Below are 18,541 nucleotides of genomic sequence, written 5' to 3'. Positions count from 1 at the left end.
CATTCTGCAGATTTTTCATTTTACCACTTTAGGTTTTTTTATACAATGATACCTTAGTCGATTACTAAAACAATGAATCGTAAGTTGCAGCCGGAGTAGCAGGAGCAAAACTACTAAGAACATAATGATTCCTCCAAACCATCAATGAGATGTTTCTACATTTCTCTGAGTCAGTCCAGAAGCGAACACAAGCCTCGGTACCTGAAGCAGTGCGTGTCCCAGAAGACATATTTGTCCCAGAGGAGTGGTTTTGTCCTGCTGGAGGCGGACTGCAGGGCTGCGTTCTGCAAAACAACCGCATGTCAACAAGAAGCTGAAAGCTGAATTCAAACTGAGAGATGAACATTTTTCTATGTACCCCCTGCATGTTATTGTTTATATCCAGAAAAGTCTTTTTTTTTTTTTTACATGCCATCCATAGCCGCGCCGTCGCGGTAGAACAACTCCGTTAGCAAAATGAAACCTGGAGATGAAGGTAACTAGTGCTATCCGCCACAAAAAGGGAAAAGTAGTGCAGAAAAACCGATGAGGAATAACTCGAAACTGACTTTCTGCGTTGGCTACTCTACACGAAGGCTCGTTGCCATAGCAACACACAACAACGCCGCAAACGTATCAGGGTTCAACGCCAAACATTTCCCACACAATGAACACAACATTCAGACCGTTACGCTTTTATGTTTTTAGGCTTGATGTTTATTTTTGCTGTTATTAATAAGTAATCGCTTATTAATAATCACAGATGTGGTAGATTAGCTACCGCTGCTATTAGCTAAGCTAACACCGGTGGTTGATTAGCTAATTTAAAACACCTGCTCTACTGATGATCCGTCAGAGTTGGTGTTTAGGTTTTATTTAGTAACTGAACTGAAACACACCAAATTCAACATCACATCTACTTGGTACAGAAGTCCAGGGAGCATAACCCACCTCCATCTCCCTCATTAAAACTTTTTCAGGCCTTGTTGTCTACATGTTATAGTGTTGACAGTAGCAAAGCACTGCGTCCATTTTTCTTTCATACATCATTCACATTTAAGATTTAACGCGTTATATTGTCAACTTAGCTAAAACTAATGCTAGTCATTAGCAAGCAGAGAGATGGGGGTGAGGTAACGTTGCAGGGGGTCCATAAGTCCAAACTCAGTCTGTAAACTCAAACTTCTCCTTGCTTCACCAACCTCTGTCGACCGAACAGATATCCCAGCATTCCTCCTGTTCCCATCCCAGTCCAGAAGCCACCGCCGCCATGGCCAGTGCCGGCCCCAGAGCGGCGTCCTTGGTAATATTGCCCATGAGTGTAATCGTTGTGGAAACCATAGCCAGGATTGGCGCCTGGATAGCCTGATCAAGAAACAGACAGGTGGGAAGGTGGAAGCGATCCTTACAGTTTTAATCTATGACGGATTTTGTTTTTTCTGCTTCAGCTACCTGTGTAGTCAGGTTTGAATCCAGGTGGGGGCGGTCCTCCCATGTTGTTTGGGTGATTATCCTGAGGGTAGCCTGGCTGTCCCCCAGTCTGTCCCCACTGGGCTGTGTCCCCACTGAGAAACAGCTTGTAGATACCATAAGCTATGAGGAGAAGCACAGCAACCCCCAGCAATCCCCCTGAAGACTCGCCGTCCTGGGCGTAATGCTGCTGATGATGCTGCTGCTGCTGATGTTGGTGGCGCTTGTTTCCAAAGAAACTGCTGAAGAGACCAGAGGCAAGACCCCCAAGTCCTGAGGAAAGTCACAAAAAAAAAAAATAGAAAAAAACACTTTAATATATTCAGGGAGTTTTCACATCTGATAGTCTGGTAGAGTCTGTTTGTTTGTCTTGCAACATTTATTACATTTAAGTTTACTGATCTTTGAGGATGTGTTCTTTCAATATTACACCACTACATTACTTGAGCAAGGTCTCAAATCAACAATGTTATCATTTATTGCAATAACTTCTGAGAAAATGTATTGTTCATTAAAACCTGTTATCGTGACACCCATTACACTTCAATGGCTAAATAAATAATGTTTCCTCTGACCTCCCCATTGTTTAAATCCACCCTGGGAGCCAAAGCTGCCTTGCGTCTTCCTCTTTCCCTCCTGGGTCAGCTCCAGGGTGAACTCCAGGCCACAGGAGCCCTTCAGGATGTAGTCATCAGCCGGGTGGCTGTAACCCTCGCAGCTCACCTCAATGGCACCAAACCTGTAGGCGTTGTCCATGTCCGTCTTACACTCCCACTGTGAAGGAGAGGAGGAGACCCAAACAGAGACTCAACAGCCTGAAACAGAACATTTAATGTTCTACAATTTAATAAATATATATAGATAAACTTATTTATTATTCTGACAATTGGTACATCAAACAGATTTTTCATTTAACTACTTTCTATACCATAATAGAATTAAATTAAAAGATGCATCTAAACAAATAATTTTGTTCATTTTTATAGATAAAGAAATAATATTTTATTCCTTAAAATGCAGTAAGATTACATTCCTTTATTGAATTTGAACTAAGTGAAGCTAAAACTATGAGGTCACTTGAGGAGTTTTGTCCAAAACATTTACAGACTAATGCCTTTTAATCATAAATGAAAAATGTATATATATTTTGTACATTTTTGGCACAATTGCTCATCTGAATGTGTTTTTTTTTTCAGCAAATGGCCTTTTTAAGAGATTGTTTACTTCAGTTAATGATTGAACAATTATCAACAATTATATCAATAATCAATTCACCACAATTAATTCGATTAATTGTTTTGTTTTAACATAAAAAATGTCTTAGGATTGTCCCCAGAATGTTGCTTTTTTTCTGAGCAAAAATGTCTGTTTTAATTTTTAAAAACAATTGTTTTTGTTTTTCATCTTTTTAAATGTATTTCTTCATTGCTTTTTCTGTAAAAAGTTGTATTTAAAATGCTAATTTTATTTACTTGACATCAGCAAAAGAGTGTCTATTATAGTTCTTTTAGATTTTAGTTTAAAATATGCCTCTTATTTCCACAAAGCATTTGCATAAAAAAACAAATATTTGAAATCAAAAATAACCTGATATTGTCAAATCTCACTTAATACTACCTGAAGTGCCTAAGTAATGACAGAGTAACAGTACCTGAACATCCACGCCATCCCAGCCTGTGTTCACACACTGGACAACATCGGGGATGAAGACATGACAGCCTGCGGAGCCGCCAACACACTTCAGCTGGGGAACCGGGTTGGAGCGCCTCGCTGTGGTGAAGCGGTTCCTGTAGAACGTCAGAGCCTGGATGTCCCTCAGCAACACGCTGTCTGCATGAAGGACAGATCAGGAAGGAAACCTTTACTTCCATGATACAGTTTTAAAATGGAAAGAATTTAAAAAAGGAAAACGTTGCTGAATGCTTACATAATGTAGCCACTTTAGATATATTTATGTTAATATCCACAAACCAGGTGAATGTGTTGAATAATAAACAAAGCAGAATGCAAATCAATTAACTGTTTATACACGATGTCAGTAAACATGTTTAAATTGTTTTAAAGTTACTTTCATTACTATTATTATTATCAATCCCATGTTAAAGCTGATGATTCCTGCCCACACCTGCAGTGACGGCATCAGGTTATTACCGAAAGTTCATGCTTTTTTTAGTTGAAAGATTTGTAGATACTGCAAGACAGTAGTACAAATAAGTATTTAAATAAATATCGAGGGGAAAAAAGAGAAAAAATACATCATGAAACTGCAAAATTATATTCTACATTTAAATGTCGTTAGATTAAGGATTCACCGGCTTCTACACAGCATAAGAACTCACTGAGGAAAAACAAAAAACTTATGTAACAGAGAAAAAAATGTGTAAAAATGTTTAAGACATCTTCTTACATCTGAATTCGCGTGCGCATGATTCTCCAAGAATTAGAACAATGTTCACCAAAAGTATAGTTTTTACAGTCACAATGTTTTTGACAGAATTTTCCCAGCTGAGCAATATTTGGCTTTAACCATCAAAAAACATCTTACCAAAAAGCATCTGAGGACTTACAACGAAAGAATAAATTGCAACTGAATTGATTTCCAATTCAAAACGCTAAAGCGTTTGTATTTCATGTTTCTATCATGTTGTTGCACATTGAATGATAACGTCGCATGAATTAAAATCTCGCGAGATTTATTGTGACTACAGGTAAACAGTACAATAAATTTGCATAGAGAAAATTTAAAGCAAAAATAACTAAATGGGTTGCTTTAACAGACCCCTTTAATGACAAATTAATGTATAAATAATTAAAAAATATATATATATGAAACTTCAGGCTCGTAACTACCATTTATCTATGAATAACTAAAGGAAGTGTACCGTTTTCTCCCCAGCTGTAAAGGCAAAGACACAGCTATAAAGTTAATGCTTTCGGATCATGTTTAGACAGACATTTAAAACCTTAATAGGAGAGAAACCAAACCTTGATTCCAGCTGTAGGTGGTCTCCACCAACACGAACAGCAAAACAACTGTCACAGGAAGCAGCGCCATGTCCTGGGTTTTTCAGAAGAACTGCGACAGTGGCTTCTTTTAACAAACCTGGACTTATTTTACCTGTGAAAATGTCTGAATGAACAGAACGATTTGCTTTTCTATGGCTGACGCAACTTATTTATTTTGGTTAACGAGTGGAAACGATGGCGCGCTTCACTTCCGGGTACCTCATCGGTTTTCTTTCGTTGATTCTGAAGCGGAGAACCCCGGAACTTTGTACCACAGCGTCCTCTACTGGACCCTGCAGGCAGCTACATTTATCTGGAAAGGACAGTCGTCAGATCGGAACCTTCCTGGTCCAAAGTAGTGATACTGTAAGCGTGCAGTGGGGAAATTAAATTAATATTTTTTTTTTTTAAATGCTAATTTTGAGGTTTTTCTACCTGCATCAATCCGTTTCAACTAACTGATTCATTACCTGTTCACTGTGTATCTTCTATCTTATTTTATATTCAAAAACAATGAAATATGAAGTTATATGCAAATTCTGGTACTTTAAACGCTGAAAAAAACATTAATTCAAATGAATAACATAACTACGAAATAAGAATTTTAAGCAGAAATAACACTTTTCCACACCTATTTTTCCAAGACACAGAAAACCTTACAAAGTATTTTTGTCTAGTTTCAAGTGTATCTTGAAATAAGATAAAGCAAACTTACAAGTAACTTTTCATCTGAATATGTCTCTAAATAGTTGAACTTAACATCCTATGTTGAGAATCTTACCGGCATTTTTTTCACTTGCATATATTTTTTAATCTTGTTTTGAAGTTATTGTTGCATACACTTATGAATTAAAATGTAGAATATCTGATTGGATATTCTTAAAATAATCTTAAATGTCATGTTTTCATTGGCGGTGAGCAGAAAATGATCAAAATAAACAGAAATAAAGACTTTCAACATCATTCTGCGTAATTAAAATATCAGTTACGATATGCTTCACTTAGCAAAATTAGCTGATGACATAAACTTAATCAAATTCAAAATCATTGAACATGACTGTATACATGTGGAATATTAAGTCAATCAGTAGCTGACTGATATTGACTTTTTTATTTTTAACAAACTAAAACCTTTCAGGATAAAATTGGTATACTGGAATTTATGAACTGGACCCAGTTTATCCCAGAATAATCCCAAACAAAAGCAGCAGAAAGAGACAAAGTAGTAAAAATCGTTTATTTCATCATTCCCCCAATGTTTGGCCCATATTATTAAATCTCTGCTATAAGTTAGATATTTACATCATTAAGGGCCTCTGATATAATACACCATTTTCTTTAGAAACAACTTCATTTATGTTGTACAAAATGCTGCAAACATAGTCAACAATAAACCCAAACCTCTCCCCCCTGCAGCAAAAGCAGACATTTCCCCCCACCATTTCATCACAGGTCACAGTAAACTTCACCTTAAGTTATTCAGGTAAGGCAAGCAGTCATCGTCTTTTACAGTTCGTCAAAGAACTAACCAAAAAGTGGCAATCATAAAGTTTAAGACATGGAACAACTGAAATTATGCTTGGAATGTTTAGTTTGGAGAAACAGCCAATTCAGGAAAACCTGAATTTATTTTTTGAATGTTTTTCACTTTTTCATTTTGGGTATAGAAGCCTACAGAAGCTGTAAAGGTGATTTTTAGTCTAAAGAACAATAAAAACATAAAAACAATCCTGTGAAAGGTTCATTGCAATGGAGTCAAAAAACAAATAAAACAGCTGCCATGTTTAACAATGAACTACTTCCTTGTCTGACAGCATCAGGTCTCATTATTCAGTTGCTTTTATGTCACATTGACACCAAAATGTCTGTTTTTACTGAACAAAGCAAGCAGTAAACCCATGTAGTGTCTGAGACAATGGAGTCCTTCACCAAGCAAACGACCTGCTTTTGGTATCGAGCGGGCAAATCTGAATTAAAAACGTATGTGAAGAGATTAGAGTTGATTTTGAAGAAAACAGAAATAAACCATGTAAACACAACCACCATAAAAGACAAGTTGCCAGTTTAATGTTAACCCCACAGCTCCTTCCAACGACCAGCTGCGTCCAGCTTCCTGTCAGCCAGTTCCTCCCTGGACTCCGTCACTTCCTGTTGGATCCAGGATGAACCTTAAAGGCATTTTCCGGCTGATAGCCACAGCTGATTCGTCCAGAATAAAATTAAAAAATTCGGATGCATTTAGTGGTGCATGTCCTTAAAAAAATCACCGTATTTCTCTCCGGTCAGACAGATTTCTTTAGGTCTTCATACGGCGACTATGTTGTTCATCTCCCATTTCTGAGTGGATTTACTGACGTCACAGTCTGATATGAACACTTTGTGAAGCAGGTCAGAGCGGTCCAGACATTTACCTGTAAAAAACAAAACATTTACATCAATGAGCGTCAAAACACACAAGCTATTTTCTTTAAAATGAAAAACTTTTCATGGACTTTTCTGAACCATTCCAGATTAAACCTAACTAGAGGCAGAGAGCAGAAAGAAAATACAACTTTGAAATTTCGCTGAACAAAACTTCATTTTAGCTAATGCTAATGCTAGCGCTAAGTATTGCTCATTCATGAGGGATTATTCTTTTTTAACTTTGATCCTTTTGGCCAGACAGTGTTGAGTTATTATTGGTAATATTACTTTATTATCATCATTGTGGTATTGTTGTTTTTATTATTATTAGAAATGTAACCAAAGACATGTAATTGTCATGTAATGCTTAATTATTATTTTATTTTTTCTGTCTTCATCTACCAAATCAACACAAAAAACACTTTTTTCCACACATTTTGTTGTGTTTCTGTGTATGCTAACCTAATCTTAATACCTGTGTTTAATTTGTTTATATCACATTAAAAAAAAGAATACTGCATATTAACAGTTTAAGTCTATCACATTATATTTAAGTATTTTTGGTCTAGTTTCTAGTGAAAATAACACTTGAAATAAGACAAAACTAATTTGCAAGCAGTTTTTCAGCAAGATACAGGAGCTTGTTTTAAGTCAATAATCCCTTATATTAATAATTCCAGATTATGGGGGAAATGTCTTATCATAAGTGAAAATCTGCCAGTGGAACTAGTACCTCAAGAATTATTGATTTAAAACAAGCTCCTATATTTTGCTGAAAAGTTACTTGTAAGTTAGTTTTGTCTTATTTCAAGTGTAATAAGATATTTGTAATAAGATTTTGCGTTTTTGCAGCAAGGTTCTGAAAAAAAAAAGTTTAAAATACCCATAATGCACCAGTAGGCGGCGATAAAGAAAAAAAAACACACCTCCAGTCTGTAAGACTGTAAAACATTTAAAGTTTAATGGAAACAAAGCAAGACAGATGTAGAAAATCTGAAAATCAAATTACTGAAATGTGCTTAGAAGTTAATGTTTGATAAAACTACGCAGACATTTACCTGTTGGTACATGAGTGAACCGATGGAGATCCTGAAAAACAACAAAAAAAAAAATAAAATAAAATAAATCAGGAACAATATTGAAAGCTGATCAACCACTAACTGTACGAATCAATAATCAAACGGAGGCGTGTTTGTGTTTCTCACCTTGAAGTAGTTCCACTCAGTGTGCTGGTTCCTCTCGCAGTGTGTGATGATCACAGCTGAGTTATCTCCTTTGGTCAGGCACTGGTCGTACTGCATCAGCTGTTTGGCTTCATTAATGCGGAAAAGCTACAGAACCAGAACCACAGAGACACGTCAAACCACATGCACCCAAGATGGCGGCGCAGGGTGCAGTCAGCCTCGACGTTTCTGCATCTTTTATCTCACAGATTCCTAAAATGTCTTTGGTTTCCATCAGAAACACCCGGAAGGAAGGTTCTGGTCCAACACGGTCAGAAAGAGATGCTTGTGGTAGAATTAGGTCAAATTATTTATAATTAGTAAAATATCATTTTATGCTTGATTGTGCACCGTTTCTGTCAAACCCCAACTCAGTCGTGGAAGGACATCGCTCACACTGAACTAAGATAAATTTTATATGCAACTAACCTATCAATTATTCTGACAATCAATTAATCGAAAAAAATTGGCATATTCTACACATTTTTATGCATTAAAAATAAAATGAGAGATGCAAACTAATAATTCAATTCCTTTTTAAATAAGAAAGTAATCATCTCTGATTATTATGCAGAGATATGCCAGTTATGTCAGTTCTTGACTTTCACAGAAATATTTTGCATTTTCTTCTTTCTCTTTCTGTGAAAATTCAAGGATTTTGTAGGTCGTACTTTCAAAGCTGCACCATCAGAGAAATGTCTGTTCATCTTGTTGCTAAGTTACGCAAACCGTCTTCCAGCATCACCACTTCTTTTTCCGGTGAAAGCGCTGAGTTTTTACCTGGTTCCCGCCCATCCTGTGGCACGGGCCAATTTCCACATTCCCTCCGTTCGTGTGGCCCATGCTGTCGATGCAGTAGCTGGTTTCAAAACCTCGAATCTGCACACATTGATTATACAGCATTCATCAGGAGTAACACAACAAATCAGCGATTTATAAGCAGGAATAAAACATGATGTGTTTGCTTTCATACCTCCCCCCACTCAACGTTTTTTGGAGGAAGCGGGTAGTGCAACGGGATGTCGTAAGCTATTTCCTCCATGAACCATTTGAAACTTTTGCATCGATGCTCCTCCCTGAAAAACATTTAGGGAAAACACACTTTATCGTTTCCCATCGTTCATGACTGGGAAAAGATTTCAGTCTCCAGACCAAGATGTTGACAAAGACTTTTCCCAGATGACTTGCGGTTGTAGCTGCAGCTAAAGGAGATCCTACGAAACTCAGAGAGCTAGACAGAAACGCACACCCTACTTTTCAGATTTTTACATCAGTATAGACAAACTGAGTTGGTTTGTCACATAAAATCCCAATAAAATACAGGAAAGTTTGTGTTTGTAGCAGCAAAACTGTAAATAGGTCAATGTTGTGAAGATTTTATAATTATTATTTTTCCATATGGAAGAAACCAGGTGATGTAAATTGAAAGCAAACATTTCTATGAGCTTTGATTGCTGCAAAAACAAAATTTTGACGTAGTAGACACTGTTAGGCTGAAGAGATTGAAAACATTTTTAGGGAGCTTCATTCCTGATCAAATTAGCTTTTTCATGCATAACAATGTGTTTCCAATTAAATGTTTGCAGTTCTCATTGGTGTAAGGGTTGCGTTTTAAACCCGAGGACCTTTCAGTTTAGTAAGTAAGTGATGCAACAAAAACAGATAAATTACACAAATTAGTTTTTGCGCTTTAGGATCCCAGGATAATTTCTAATTTTCTGCCCTTCAGCATCAGGGCAACACTGAAACTGGCAGAATATTGCAGATTTGTACCAACTGTTTTTTGTTTAAGTTTCTAGTGCAAATATCTTTGTACATTTGAAATAAGTCAAAACTAACTTAAAAGTGACTTTTCAGCAAGTTATAGGAGCTTGTTTCAAGTAAATAAACACAAACAAACACAAACATACAAGTTCCACAGGCAGATGTTTTAGACTTATAACGTTGGAAAATGTCTTATTATGAGTAAAAAAAATAAATTTAAATCAATAAGGAATGATTGATTTAAAACCAGCTCCTGATATTTCTTGCTGAATAGTTACTTATAAGTTAGTTTTGTCTTATTTTAAGTGTATTAAAATGTTTGCATTAGAAACTAAAACAAAATACTTGGTAATATTTTCTGTTTTTGCACCAATTCTGAACACTAGTTTCACAAAGTCATATCTAAAATCAAAATAATTAACCAGACAATGAAGGGCATAGCACAGCTGTTTGTTGGTACTAAATTAATATTAAAAAATAAGATGTTTATACACGTTTCTGTACCTGAAACGTTTCAGCTCGCTTATGTCTCCGTAGGCTAGGGTCAGCGTTTCAGGGCGGCTGGCGTAGAAATAGTCCTTATAATCATCCCACCAAACCTCGACCACACGAACGTAGTTCTGTTGGTACACAAAAAAATTATTAGTGTTGTTAGTGCAGATGAAGGTCAGCCAGTGAAATTAAATACATACTGATCTGAACCATTATTTAGTCTCCGAGCATGAGCAGTGATCCGAAAAGAAATCACATAACACGCTGTACATTTACATTTCAGGAAGTGCTACTTCCTGAAGTTGGAGACCAACATCCAGGAAGTTGATCTCCAACTTCCTGGATGACCAAATGTTTTAAAAGTAAAAATATAAGGTACAGTAAGTGTTTGAATGTTAGCTTCACAGCTAGCTGGTATCTGACTCGGTGTCTGTCTGCGATCTGTCGTCGTACCTTCAGAGTGGGAGAGGATCCAACGTGTGCAGGTGGGGGGTTTCCCTGCCAGCCCTGGAGTCTGTAGATGTGACCGACCCGAGAACACGGCACAAAGAGCAGCTGGCCGCCACACTGCCAGATCTACAGCCAAGAATAACAATACGAACCAATTAAACATAACACAGACATTTTCAGCCATCAGGAAGGAAACGTACACATTAGATCATAAGTTTTATCAATTAATCACATTTTTGGTTTTTGAAGATTTAATTTTTTGAAAAACAGGATTTTTTTTTCCACCAATTCACTCCTTAGGCTTCCATAATTCAGAATCTCATCATTTCACCCAAATCCACCATTTTGTTTGACAAGCGTGTTTTACATCTTCTGTTCATCTGGAGTTAATTAGATTTTTTAAATTACAAGAATAAAGTCATGACACGACAAGAATGCAGTTGCACAACAATAGAGTCCAAAAAATAGAAGAATAAAGTGGTAACATTAACAGATTATTATACAACTTAAAATGAGAAATGTAGAGCATCTTTTGAAGTTATACTCAAGAATAACTTCAAAAGTTACACCAAATAGAGTTGGATTATTAGATAATCTAGTACTATTAAGTATTAATAGTATTTCTATTACTACTTAGAAATATTTCATCTTTTAACACATCAGCATAAAATTATTAGCAGGGAAAATCATGTAAACAACTGTTTATTTTGAGCTGCTCATGTCAGATCCTGATAACTAAAAGCTTTTTTCTCATTAAAACAACTTTTAAGAAGTTTTCCCTGTTAATATTGTGTCTTTATTCTGCTAATACTAAGATAGATTCTCGTAAATAAGTATTGTATTTTGTTGTAAAATTCAAAGAAGGGATAATTAAAGTAAAAGTCACTTCTTGAAAATATTTTCTGCCAATAAAATGAGAAATTGGATTTATCTTTAAGCCATACCGCCCAGCCCTACCGTAGAATAATCTGGATATACCTTGTATGATATTTCAAAGTTCTCTCCTCCCCATATCTGCAGCCCGGGGTCGTACAGACCCAGCTCAAAGAAGAAGTCTCGCTCTATAGCAAACAGCCCTCCAGCCATCGCTGGAGACCTACAGCAACAAAAACACACATCAGTTCCAGCAGGTAGAGGCTACAGGTGCATCAACAGGTACAAGGCCCACATGGGATGAACAGAGAAGGAGTCAAGCAACACACAATCCCTGATGAGGAAGTGATCAGACGAAGATGGAGGCGGTAAGGTCTCAGGACAAACTCTACGATAAGATCCCAAAACTATCCCAGACTTTAGGTTGAACCCAATAATCTTCTCACTGGAGAGTGCTAACGAAATGCTTCTGCCCTTCAGGTTCCAGTGTTTAACAGTTAAAGGTGACCTATTATGCTTCTATACAAAACAAAAAGTTTATAACATTTTTACAAAATAAAAATCTTTCTTAAATAATGAGAATTTTGTTTGCTCAGTTGTTTTAGGGCCTCTTGTCACATTAAATCCAAAAAAGCTGCTTCTGGCAAAGCCCCGTAGCTTACATTTACACACACATGTGAAAATGGCTGCAAATGGATGAGTAATTATACAACCATACATCTTTGAAAAGCAGAAGTGAAGCCTCCTGCACAATAAACACGAATGCAGCCGGTGCTTTCTGGACGTTAAGTCAACAACAAAACACTTGTCTTTTCCAGCAGCCATTGTACAGCGCATATAGCTGTAAAACTCTGGACTCACTTATAGATTCACATATCTTCATGTACATCCTTGATTCTTGATTTCATTTTATTTTTCTTAATGTCAAATAAATTAGGTCATATTTACACTTGTCTTTCCCAGCAGCCATTGTACAGCGCATACAGCAGTAAAACCAGCCAACCGAACATGGTGGAGCTCACCTAGGTTGCTAGGTGATGGACAGGGCCTTGCTGGGGTTGCTAGGTAACAAATGTGACTTAACAACTGGGAGGTTTTCAGAATGGATCATTTTCCAGACACCAAAAAAACATTTAACTCATTGCCCAAAAACAGCTGGTTGTGTTTTTTTTAACCACTTGGACTGTTTTTGGAAGTAGTTGAGACCCAAATGGAAGTACAAAAACATGAACAGGAAAAAAGTGAATTCTGCATAATAGGTCCCCTTTAAAAAGAAAGAAAGAGCTTTAAACTCAGGACAGATTAGAGTCAAGACAGTAAAGGCTCAACAGATAAAACCTTGCAGGGAAGGACAGCTAGTGGACAGAACAGTGGTAAGTCAACCCACATCAGCTGGAAATAGTCTTTTAGTTGGTTAGTTATGACTTTTAGTTGGTTAGTTATGCTATACACTACATTATGAATCATATTTTTCTTTTTTGTAAACCAGAGGCAGCTGTAACGTAGTGTATATCATAAAAAATGTGGCCAGGTACTCCAGTCCAGATGAGTCAGGAGGTTATTTGTACCTATATGGTTCAGTTACTGTTTTTCTCAGATTTTTTTCCCTGTCTCCAAGCGGAACTCTCTTCCAGAGCATGCTCCAATCCCAGGCTCCTCTAGCAAAACCGTTCTCGTCGCCGCCACCCTGGGGCTCGATGTTGAACCTCTGGCCGTGGATGGAGTCGATCAGAGGCACCGTACAAACAGTTCTGACACAACGGTTGTGGGGACATGCATACAGGACACACGTGGGGGAACGGAAAGATGTCGCACAGGAAGTGGAAGGGGGGGGGGACACACAGATAGCAGAGCAAAACAGCACAAAGACACAGAGTGGGGCGGTGGGGTGGATGACGCCAACCAGGACAGCAGGGGACAAGAAGGGTGGGGATCAAGGAATGGGAGGTGGAGACAGAAAAAGATCAGGGGTGAGTTTTCACATGCTTTGGATATGTACCGGTATGGCTCGGTGGTATATTTTCTGGTGGCCTTCTCTTTCTGGCTAAGAGGGACTCTCTTCCAGAGCAGGCTCCAGTCCCATGCTCCTCTAGCCAGGCCGTCCTCATCGCCGCCCTGCTGGGGCTCCATAGTGTACTCATTACCATCTATATAATCTATCAGGGGAACTGTGCAAACTGTCCTACATGCAGACACACACATACACAAACCTCTGTGTATAGGAACAGGCTGAAAGTGGAGGGCATTTAATGTATCATTAATCATTTAAAGTCATAAATTTCTTCTCATAAGAAGAATGTTGATTCATCGTTAACGTGATAAATTAAAATTAATACTGTATAAAACCCCCAAACTGTCCATATTTCTGTTACTTTTACTATTTCCTCCACCGTTTGTTCAATTAAAGTAGAAATAAGTATGAATAAATTTGAAAATATGATTAAATGCAGTTACTGTGTGCAGATTAGAGACTGAAATCACAATTCTTTATGTGACTGGTGTCCTAAATAAGAGCATTACAAAAGAATTTGGGGTTTTCATTAGCTGGAATCCAACAGCTTCAAAATTAATGCACATAAACACTAAATACAATGTATGAATTTCAGTTTTTAAGCAAAAATACAAGTTATTATTTTTCACCTTTTAGTCTTTAGCGTCTTTTCTCATTTAAAAACTTTAATCAATGCAGGGTAATGAATAAATAAATAAACATGTACATAAGAAAAAGACACTGGGAGAAAAAAAGCTAGACATCAGAGTTTACCTTTGAGTAAAGCGGTTAACAGAACTCTTTTATTATTAAAAATAGCAGTCAAAAAGTGAGCAGGACTTACCTGTCTTTTGAAATGGGTGCAATAAGAGGAGCATACCAGTTGATTCCAACCTCACAATGAGCATCCAAGTAGATCAGAACCTGCAGAACAGCAGCAAGAACAGCAGCACACACTGTCAGAATGCATGTGGGTCCTGTTCGCTGATCCTCACTCGCCATAACTTCAGCTCCCTGCATAACGTTATGGCAACATAATATAACCAACAGGTGTTTAACCTCACTACTAGGAGTGCACCGATTTATCGGCCAGCCGATTTCCTTCACTTTTTAACATTGTGGATAAGATTGGCCGATTTTCACATGTGAAGCCGATCGTATCCACCAATCTTATCTACCTTGGCAAAGGTGTATAAATCAGCCACTGTCCTCTTCTGCTCTGCAGTGAGAGATCAGCCCAACAGGTCATTTCTGCACGTTTAACAATAGTCACCCCACTGTTACCAATTCAGCAACTTTCGTGGTATATTGAGCAACAGTTCAGACACAAAAAAAATTGGTATTGGCAAAAAACGGAATCGGCAAGTTAGGCTTTTTAAAAAAATCGGTAACCGGTCATCGGTGCACTCCAACTCAGTTCTGAAAGAAACTGTATATCTGGACTGGGTTACGCATCTTGTTCCTTTATCTAACAGATGTAATGTTGTTTTTCACATTAAGAGGCACTAAGAATACACTATTTATTAAAATACTATTAGGCTAGAAGCTGCTAACGTTCTCCTATAGATGAAACGCCGTCTTTCAACTGTTGTCTCCTAGTGCAATAAAGGTGCTTGATGTGAAATCTGCCCATATAATTGGATGCAAGTGACTATTTTTTAATTAAGTGCATTTAAATACACGTATTGTGAATTGGCGCTACATAAATTAACCGAATTGAATTGAAATGCAGTGGATTTCCATGTGGTCCAAATGTATCTAGATGTACCATAATTTATTTTAATCCAATCCAGACTGAACTGTTCAGACTTTTAATTAAATGATTAAAACGATCAAAACGTGGAATTATTTAAAACCCACAGCAGGAGTAAAATACTGAGATTAAGTCAGAAATGTCCAAATCTTTTTCCACATGGGTCAAAACAGTCTTGTTTAAAGTCCTGTGACAAAAGTAGGACTTTTTATGTTTTATAAAACTTTTAATTTCTATTCTCAGCAACAAAAACAGGATTTGAGCCACTGATTTTTGAAAACTTTTGCTGTATCCAGTTTTAATTAGTTTTATAAATCAATAAAATTCAGATTTGGGTGCATCCGGGTCTGATTTTGAGTAAATAAAATTTAAAAATGAAATAAAAAAACAAAGGAAAACCGAGATCAATAAAAAATGGATACTTTGTGTTCAACCTAGAAATTTTCCACCTGAAAAAACTTTAAGTCATTTCAAGCCATTTTATTTATGTAGCACAATAACCATCTCTGTGCCAAAAGTCCAGTCAAAAACTTAAAAACAAAACAAAATCATGTGAAACAGCACTAATTTAACAGAATTCAACCTTCTAATTTACTCAGGTATCAATCAGTGATTTATTAGTAATAATTATATGTACCTGTCCTTTGGTGGCTTTCTTGGCTCCAATGCTCCTTGCCTGGATCAATCCTTCTCTTTTGTCGTTTCTGAAGAGTTTAACTAGGCCGTTCCACTGCTTGATGTACTCCTCCAAACGCTCTTTCAGGTGAGCTGCAAACACAGAGAATGTAATTACAAATGATTATAACATAGTTACGACCGTTTGTGGTAATCCATTTGTAATTAAGATTTTAAAATGTCAAAATTAGAAGAAACGTTAGAATGGAAAATCTGAACTGATCTTCTGTTTCAGTTGATGTGTAATATAGTTGATTTCTAAGTCTGCTAACATGAAACAACCCACCTTTGTTGCTGAAGTCGTCTATTAAGACGATCTCAGCCAGGTACCTGCGGGCCGTCCTTTTGATGACACTGTGCACCGTCCTCATCAGCGTGGACCAGCCCTCGTTATGGAACACTATTATGACACTCGAGGTCAGCAGTCTGTCATCATAATGCCAGTACTTACACCTAGAGAGGAGAAAACACACAAAACACCAAATCAGTTGGAGGAATTAGGAATGAGGTATTGCTGACATTTTGCCATAATTATATTCACAAATCCATCTTTTAAAGGTTCCTTGGACAGATCAGGATCGGTCTATTGGCGATACAAAACATGCCAATTACAATTTTTTCCACAAAATTATTCTTAGATTTTGGTCTAATCAGTTCTGCCTGTTTTGAGCTCCTTTCAGAACGAGCTGTTTTAAGGGCTTTGTCTCTTTAAATCCAAATAAACACAATGTTTACACTCTCATGTGAAAATAGTTGCAAACAGATAAACAATGAAACAACTGTTCTTCTTTGAAAAGCATTAGTAGAGGCTCCTGCAACACCAACAAGTATGCATCAAGTGGTTTCTGATAGGCAAGTCAACAACAAAACACTTGTCTTTTCCAGCAGCCATTGTACAGCGCATACAACGGTAAAATCAGCAGACCAAAAGTGCTGGAGCTCAGCTTGGGTTGCTAGGTAACGAGCCTCGATTCCGCTGGGGTTGCTAGGCAACGGGCAGCACCTGCTGATTTGTGGCCTTACGTTCCAGAGGTTTTTTAAACAGCTCATTTTTCAGAAACCTAAAAACATAAACTTATTGGCAAAAAACCCTGGGTGTTTTTTTTTTTTAAGTGTTTGGGATGTTTGTAGAAGCAGTAGAAACCTAAATGGAAGTACAAAAGGAAGCAAAATGTGATTTTTTCATAACAGGGTTCCATCAAATGTCTCAAATAACTTCACAGGGGAGCTGCCGCAGCCTTCAGATAAGACGAACACCAGTTAACACTGTCTCTTGTGAACGTTTTAGAGATATTTCAGAACAAACTTGGGATACAGAGGCTGGAGTAAATAATGGTAAATAAACTGCAACAATTTAATTATGTTATTAATATTGACCTCAGAGTAATAACAAACGTGGAAGTAGTTCTCCTGACTTTCCATTTGAAGCAGCCAATCAAATGTCAGGGGTCTATACAGGAAGCCAATCAGACGTCAAGGTCTCTATAAAGGCAGCCAATCAAATGTCAGGGTTCTATAGAGGCAGCCAATCAGACGTCAAGGTCTCTATAAAGGCAGCCAATCAAATGTCAGGGTTCTATAGAGGCAGCCCTAAACCCGTCCACTGAGTTTGATGGATGAAGTTGACATTTTAAAATAAATGTTTCAGCACAAGAAAGGTAAATAATTTATTAAATCATGAAATAATTGTACCTATTTGTTAAAATAAGATAAATGCTTTAATTGAAGCACATATTATTAGCTATATACTTAATAAATTATTTATTCCCAGTTTTAAAAAATTGATATGTTTAAATACTTATTTAACTGTAATTTGGCACTCTTCACCCTCTATATCATGAACTTTACCACACGTCACTGTTAGAGTGTAACAACGGCTTTAGGGAGTGTTGGAATTTAAAGCGGTCTGGATTTATGTGTTCGAAGGAAAACAAGACGTACAACTGAGGACAACTACATCTAAACAAATGATGACGACGATAAGATTCAAGAATTACAAGAATTTCTGGTACCTCAGCCCAGTAATACGGTTGTTAATGTTTATTATTTGACCTGACGCTTCACATCCAGGTACATCTGTGACACACCTTTGTTGGCGTGTCGCTGACATTTTTCCTCTATTGCTCCAGTAGTGGATCCCAACTTCTAACCCTGCACATATGTGACTGAACTGATATAGAAAATGTACTGTTGCTACAAGTTATGGATGTTTTCATATTCACTAATGGAGCCCAGCAGGAAATTCCTGACCTTCCTGCTTCAGCAGAGGATAAAAACATTTAACCATACATTACGGTGCTGCTGGGAAACACCAAAGATTAGGTGCATTTAAAACACCATGGAAGAAAAACAATGGTTTATATTCAGGAACGAGTTATAAAAATGTGTCTTTTAAAAGTGGAAACTTAAACTTTTACAAGGCATTTCTGGGTTTATTACACCAATTTGTAAAAAGATTTTGTC

The 18,541-nt window shown here is 37.2% G+C and overlaps 2 protein-coding genes across 4 annotated transcripts in view; both read right to left on the bottom strand.

Moving 5' to 3' along the window:
- saraf (store-operated calcium entry-associated regulatory factor) overlaps positions 1 to 4,732 on the bottom strand; it is a 9,250-nt gene extending 4,518 nt beyond the window's left edge. The window contains exons 1-6 of the mRNA XM_015044026.1: positions 4,435 to 4,732; positions 3,101 to 3,279; positions 2,025 to 2,223; positions 1,432 to 1,722; positions 1,182 to 1,344; positions 202 to 284 (exon numbers count right to left, since the gene is read on the bottom strand). Coding sequence (XP_014899512.1) covers positions 202 to 284; positions 1,182 to 1,344; positions 1,432 to 1,722; positions 2,025 to 2,223; positions 3,101 to 3,279; positions 4,435 to 4,504 — 985 coding nt within the window. The 5' untranslated portion in view covers positions 4,505 to 4,732. The remainder of the gene's footprint in view (positions 1 to 201; positions 285 to 1,181; positions 1,345 to 1,431; positions 1,723 to 2,024; positions 2,224 to 3,100; positions 3,280 to 4,434) is intronic.
- A 946-nt stretch (positions 4,733 to 5,678) lies between these two features.
- Positions 5,679 to 18,541, bottom strand: part of galnt7 (UDP-N-acetyl-alpha-D-galactosamine: polypeptide N-acetylgalactosaminyltransferase 7) — a 24,276-nt gene continuing 11,413 nt past the window's right edge. Inside the window, exons 4-15 of one of the 3 annotated variants that reach the window (XM_015044024.1) lie at positions 16,365 to 16,531; positions 16,041 to 16,171; positions 14,495 to 14,574; positions 13,660 to 13,842; positions 11,766 to 11,883; positions 10,791 to 10,913; positions 10,350 to 10,465; positions 9,055 to 9,157; positions 8,862 to 8,960; positions 8,064 to 8,189; positions 7,913 to 7,947; positions 5,679 to 6,862 (exon numbers count right to left, since the gene is read on the bottom strand). In XM_015044024.1, the coding sequence (XP_014899510.1) occupies positions 6,760 to 6,862; positions 7,913 to 7,947; positions 8,064 to 8,189; positions 8,862 to 8,960; positions 9,055 to 9,157; positions 10,350 to 10,465; positions 10,791 to 10,913; positions 11,766 to 11,883; positions 13,660 to 13,842; positions 14,495 to 14,574; positions 16,041 to 16,171; positions 16,365 to 16,531 (1,384 nt within the window). In that variant the 3' untranslated portion in view covers positions 5,679 to 6,759. Of the gene's footprint in view, positions 6,867 to 7,912; positions 7,948 to 8,063; positions 8,190 to 8,861; positions 8,961 to 9,054; positions 9,158 to 10,349; positions 10,466 to 10,790; positions 10,914 to 11,765; positions 11,884 to 13,228; positions 13,412 to 13,659; positions 13,843 to 14,494; positions 14,575 to 16,040; positions 16,172 to 16,364; positions 16,532 to 18,541 lie in introns of all 3 variants that reach the window. The other 2 variants (XM_015044023.1, XM_015044022.1) reach the window with 2 other exon arrangements.

The sequence above is a fragment of the Poecilia latipinna genome, unplaced genomic scaffold, assembly GCF_001443285.1.
Source record: "Poecilia latipinna isolate Pla-1442-1.1 unplaced genomic scaffold, P_latipinna-1.0 Scaffold660, whole genome shotgun sequence".
NCBI classification, from domain to species: Eukaryota; Metazoa; Chordata; class Actinopteri; order Cyprinodontiformes; family Poeciliidae; genus Poecilia; species Poecilia latipinna.
This window is presented reverse-complemented; position numbering and strand designations above follow the sequence as displayed.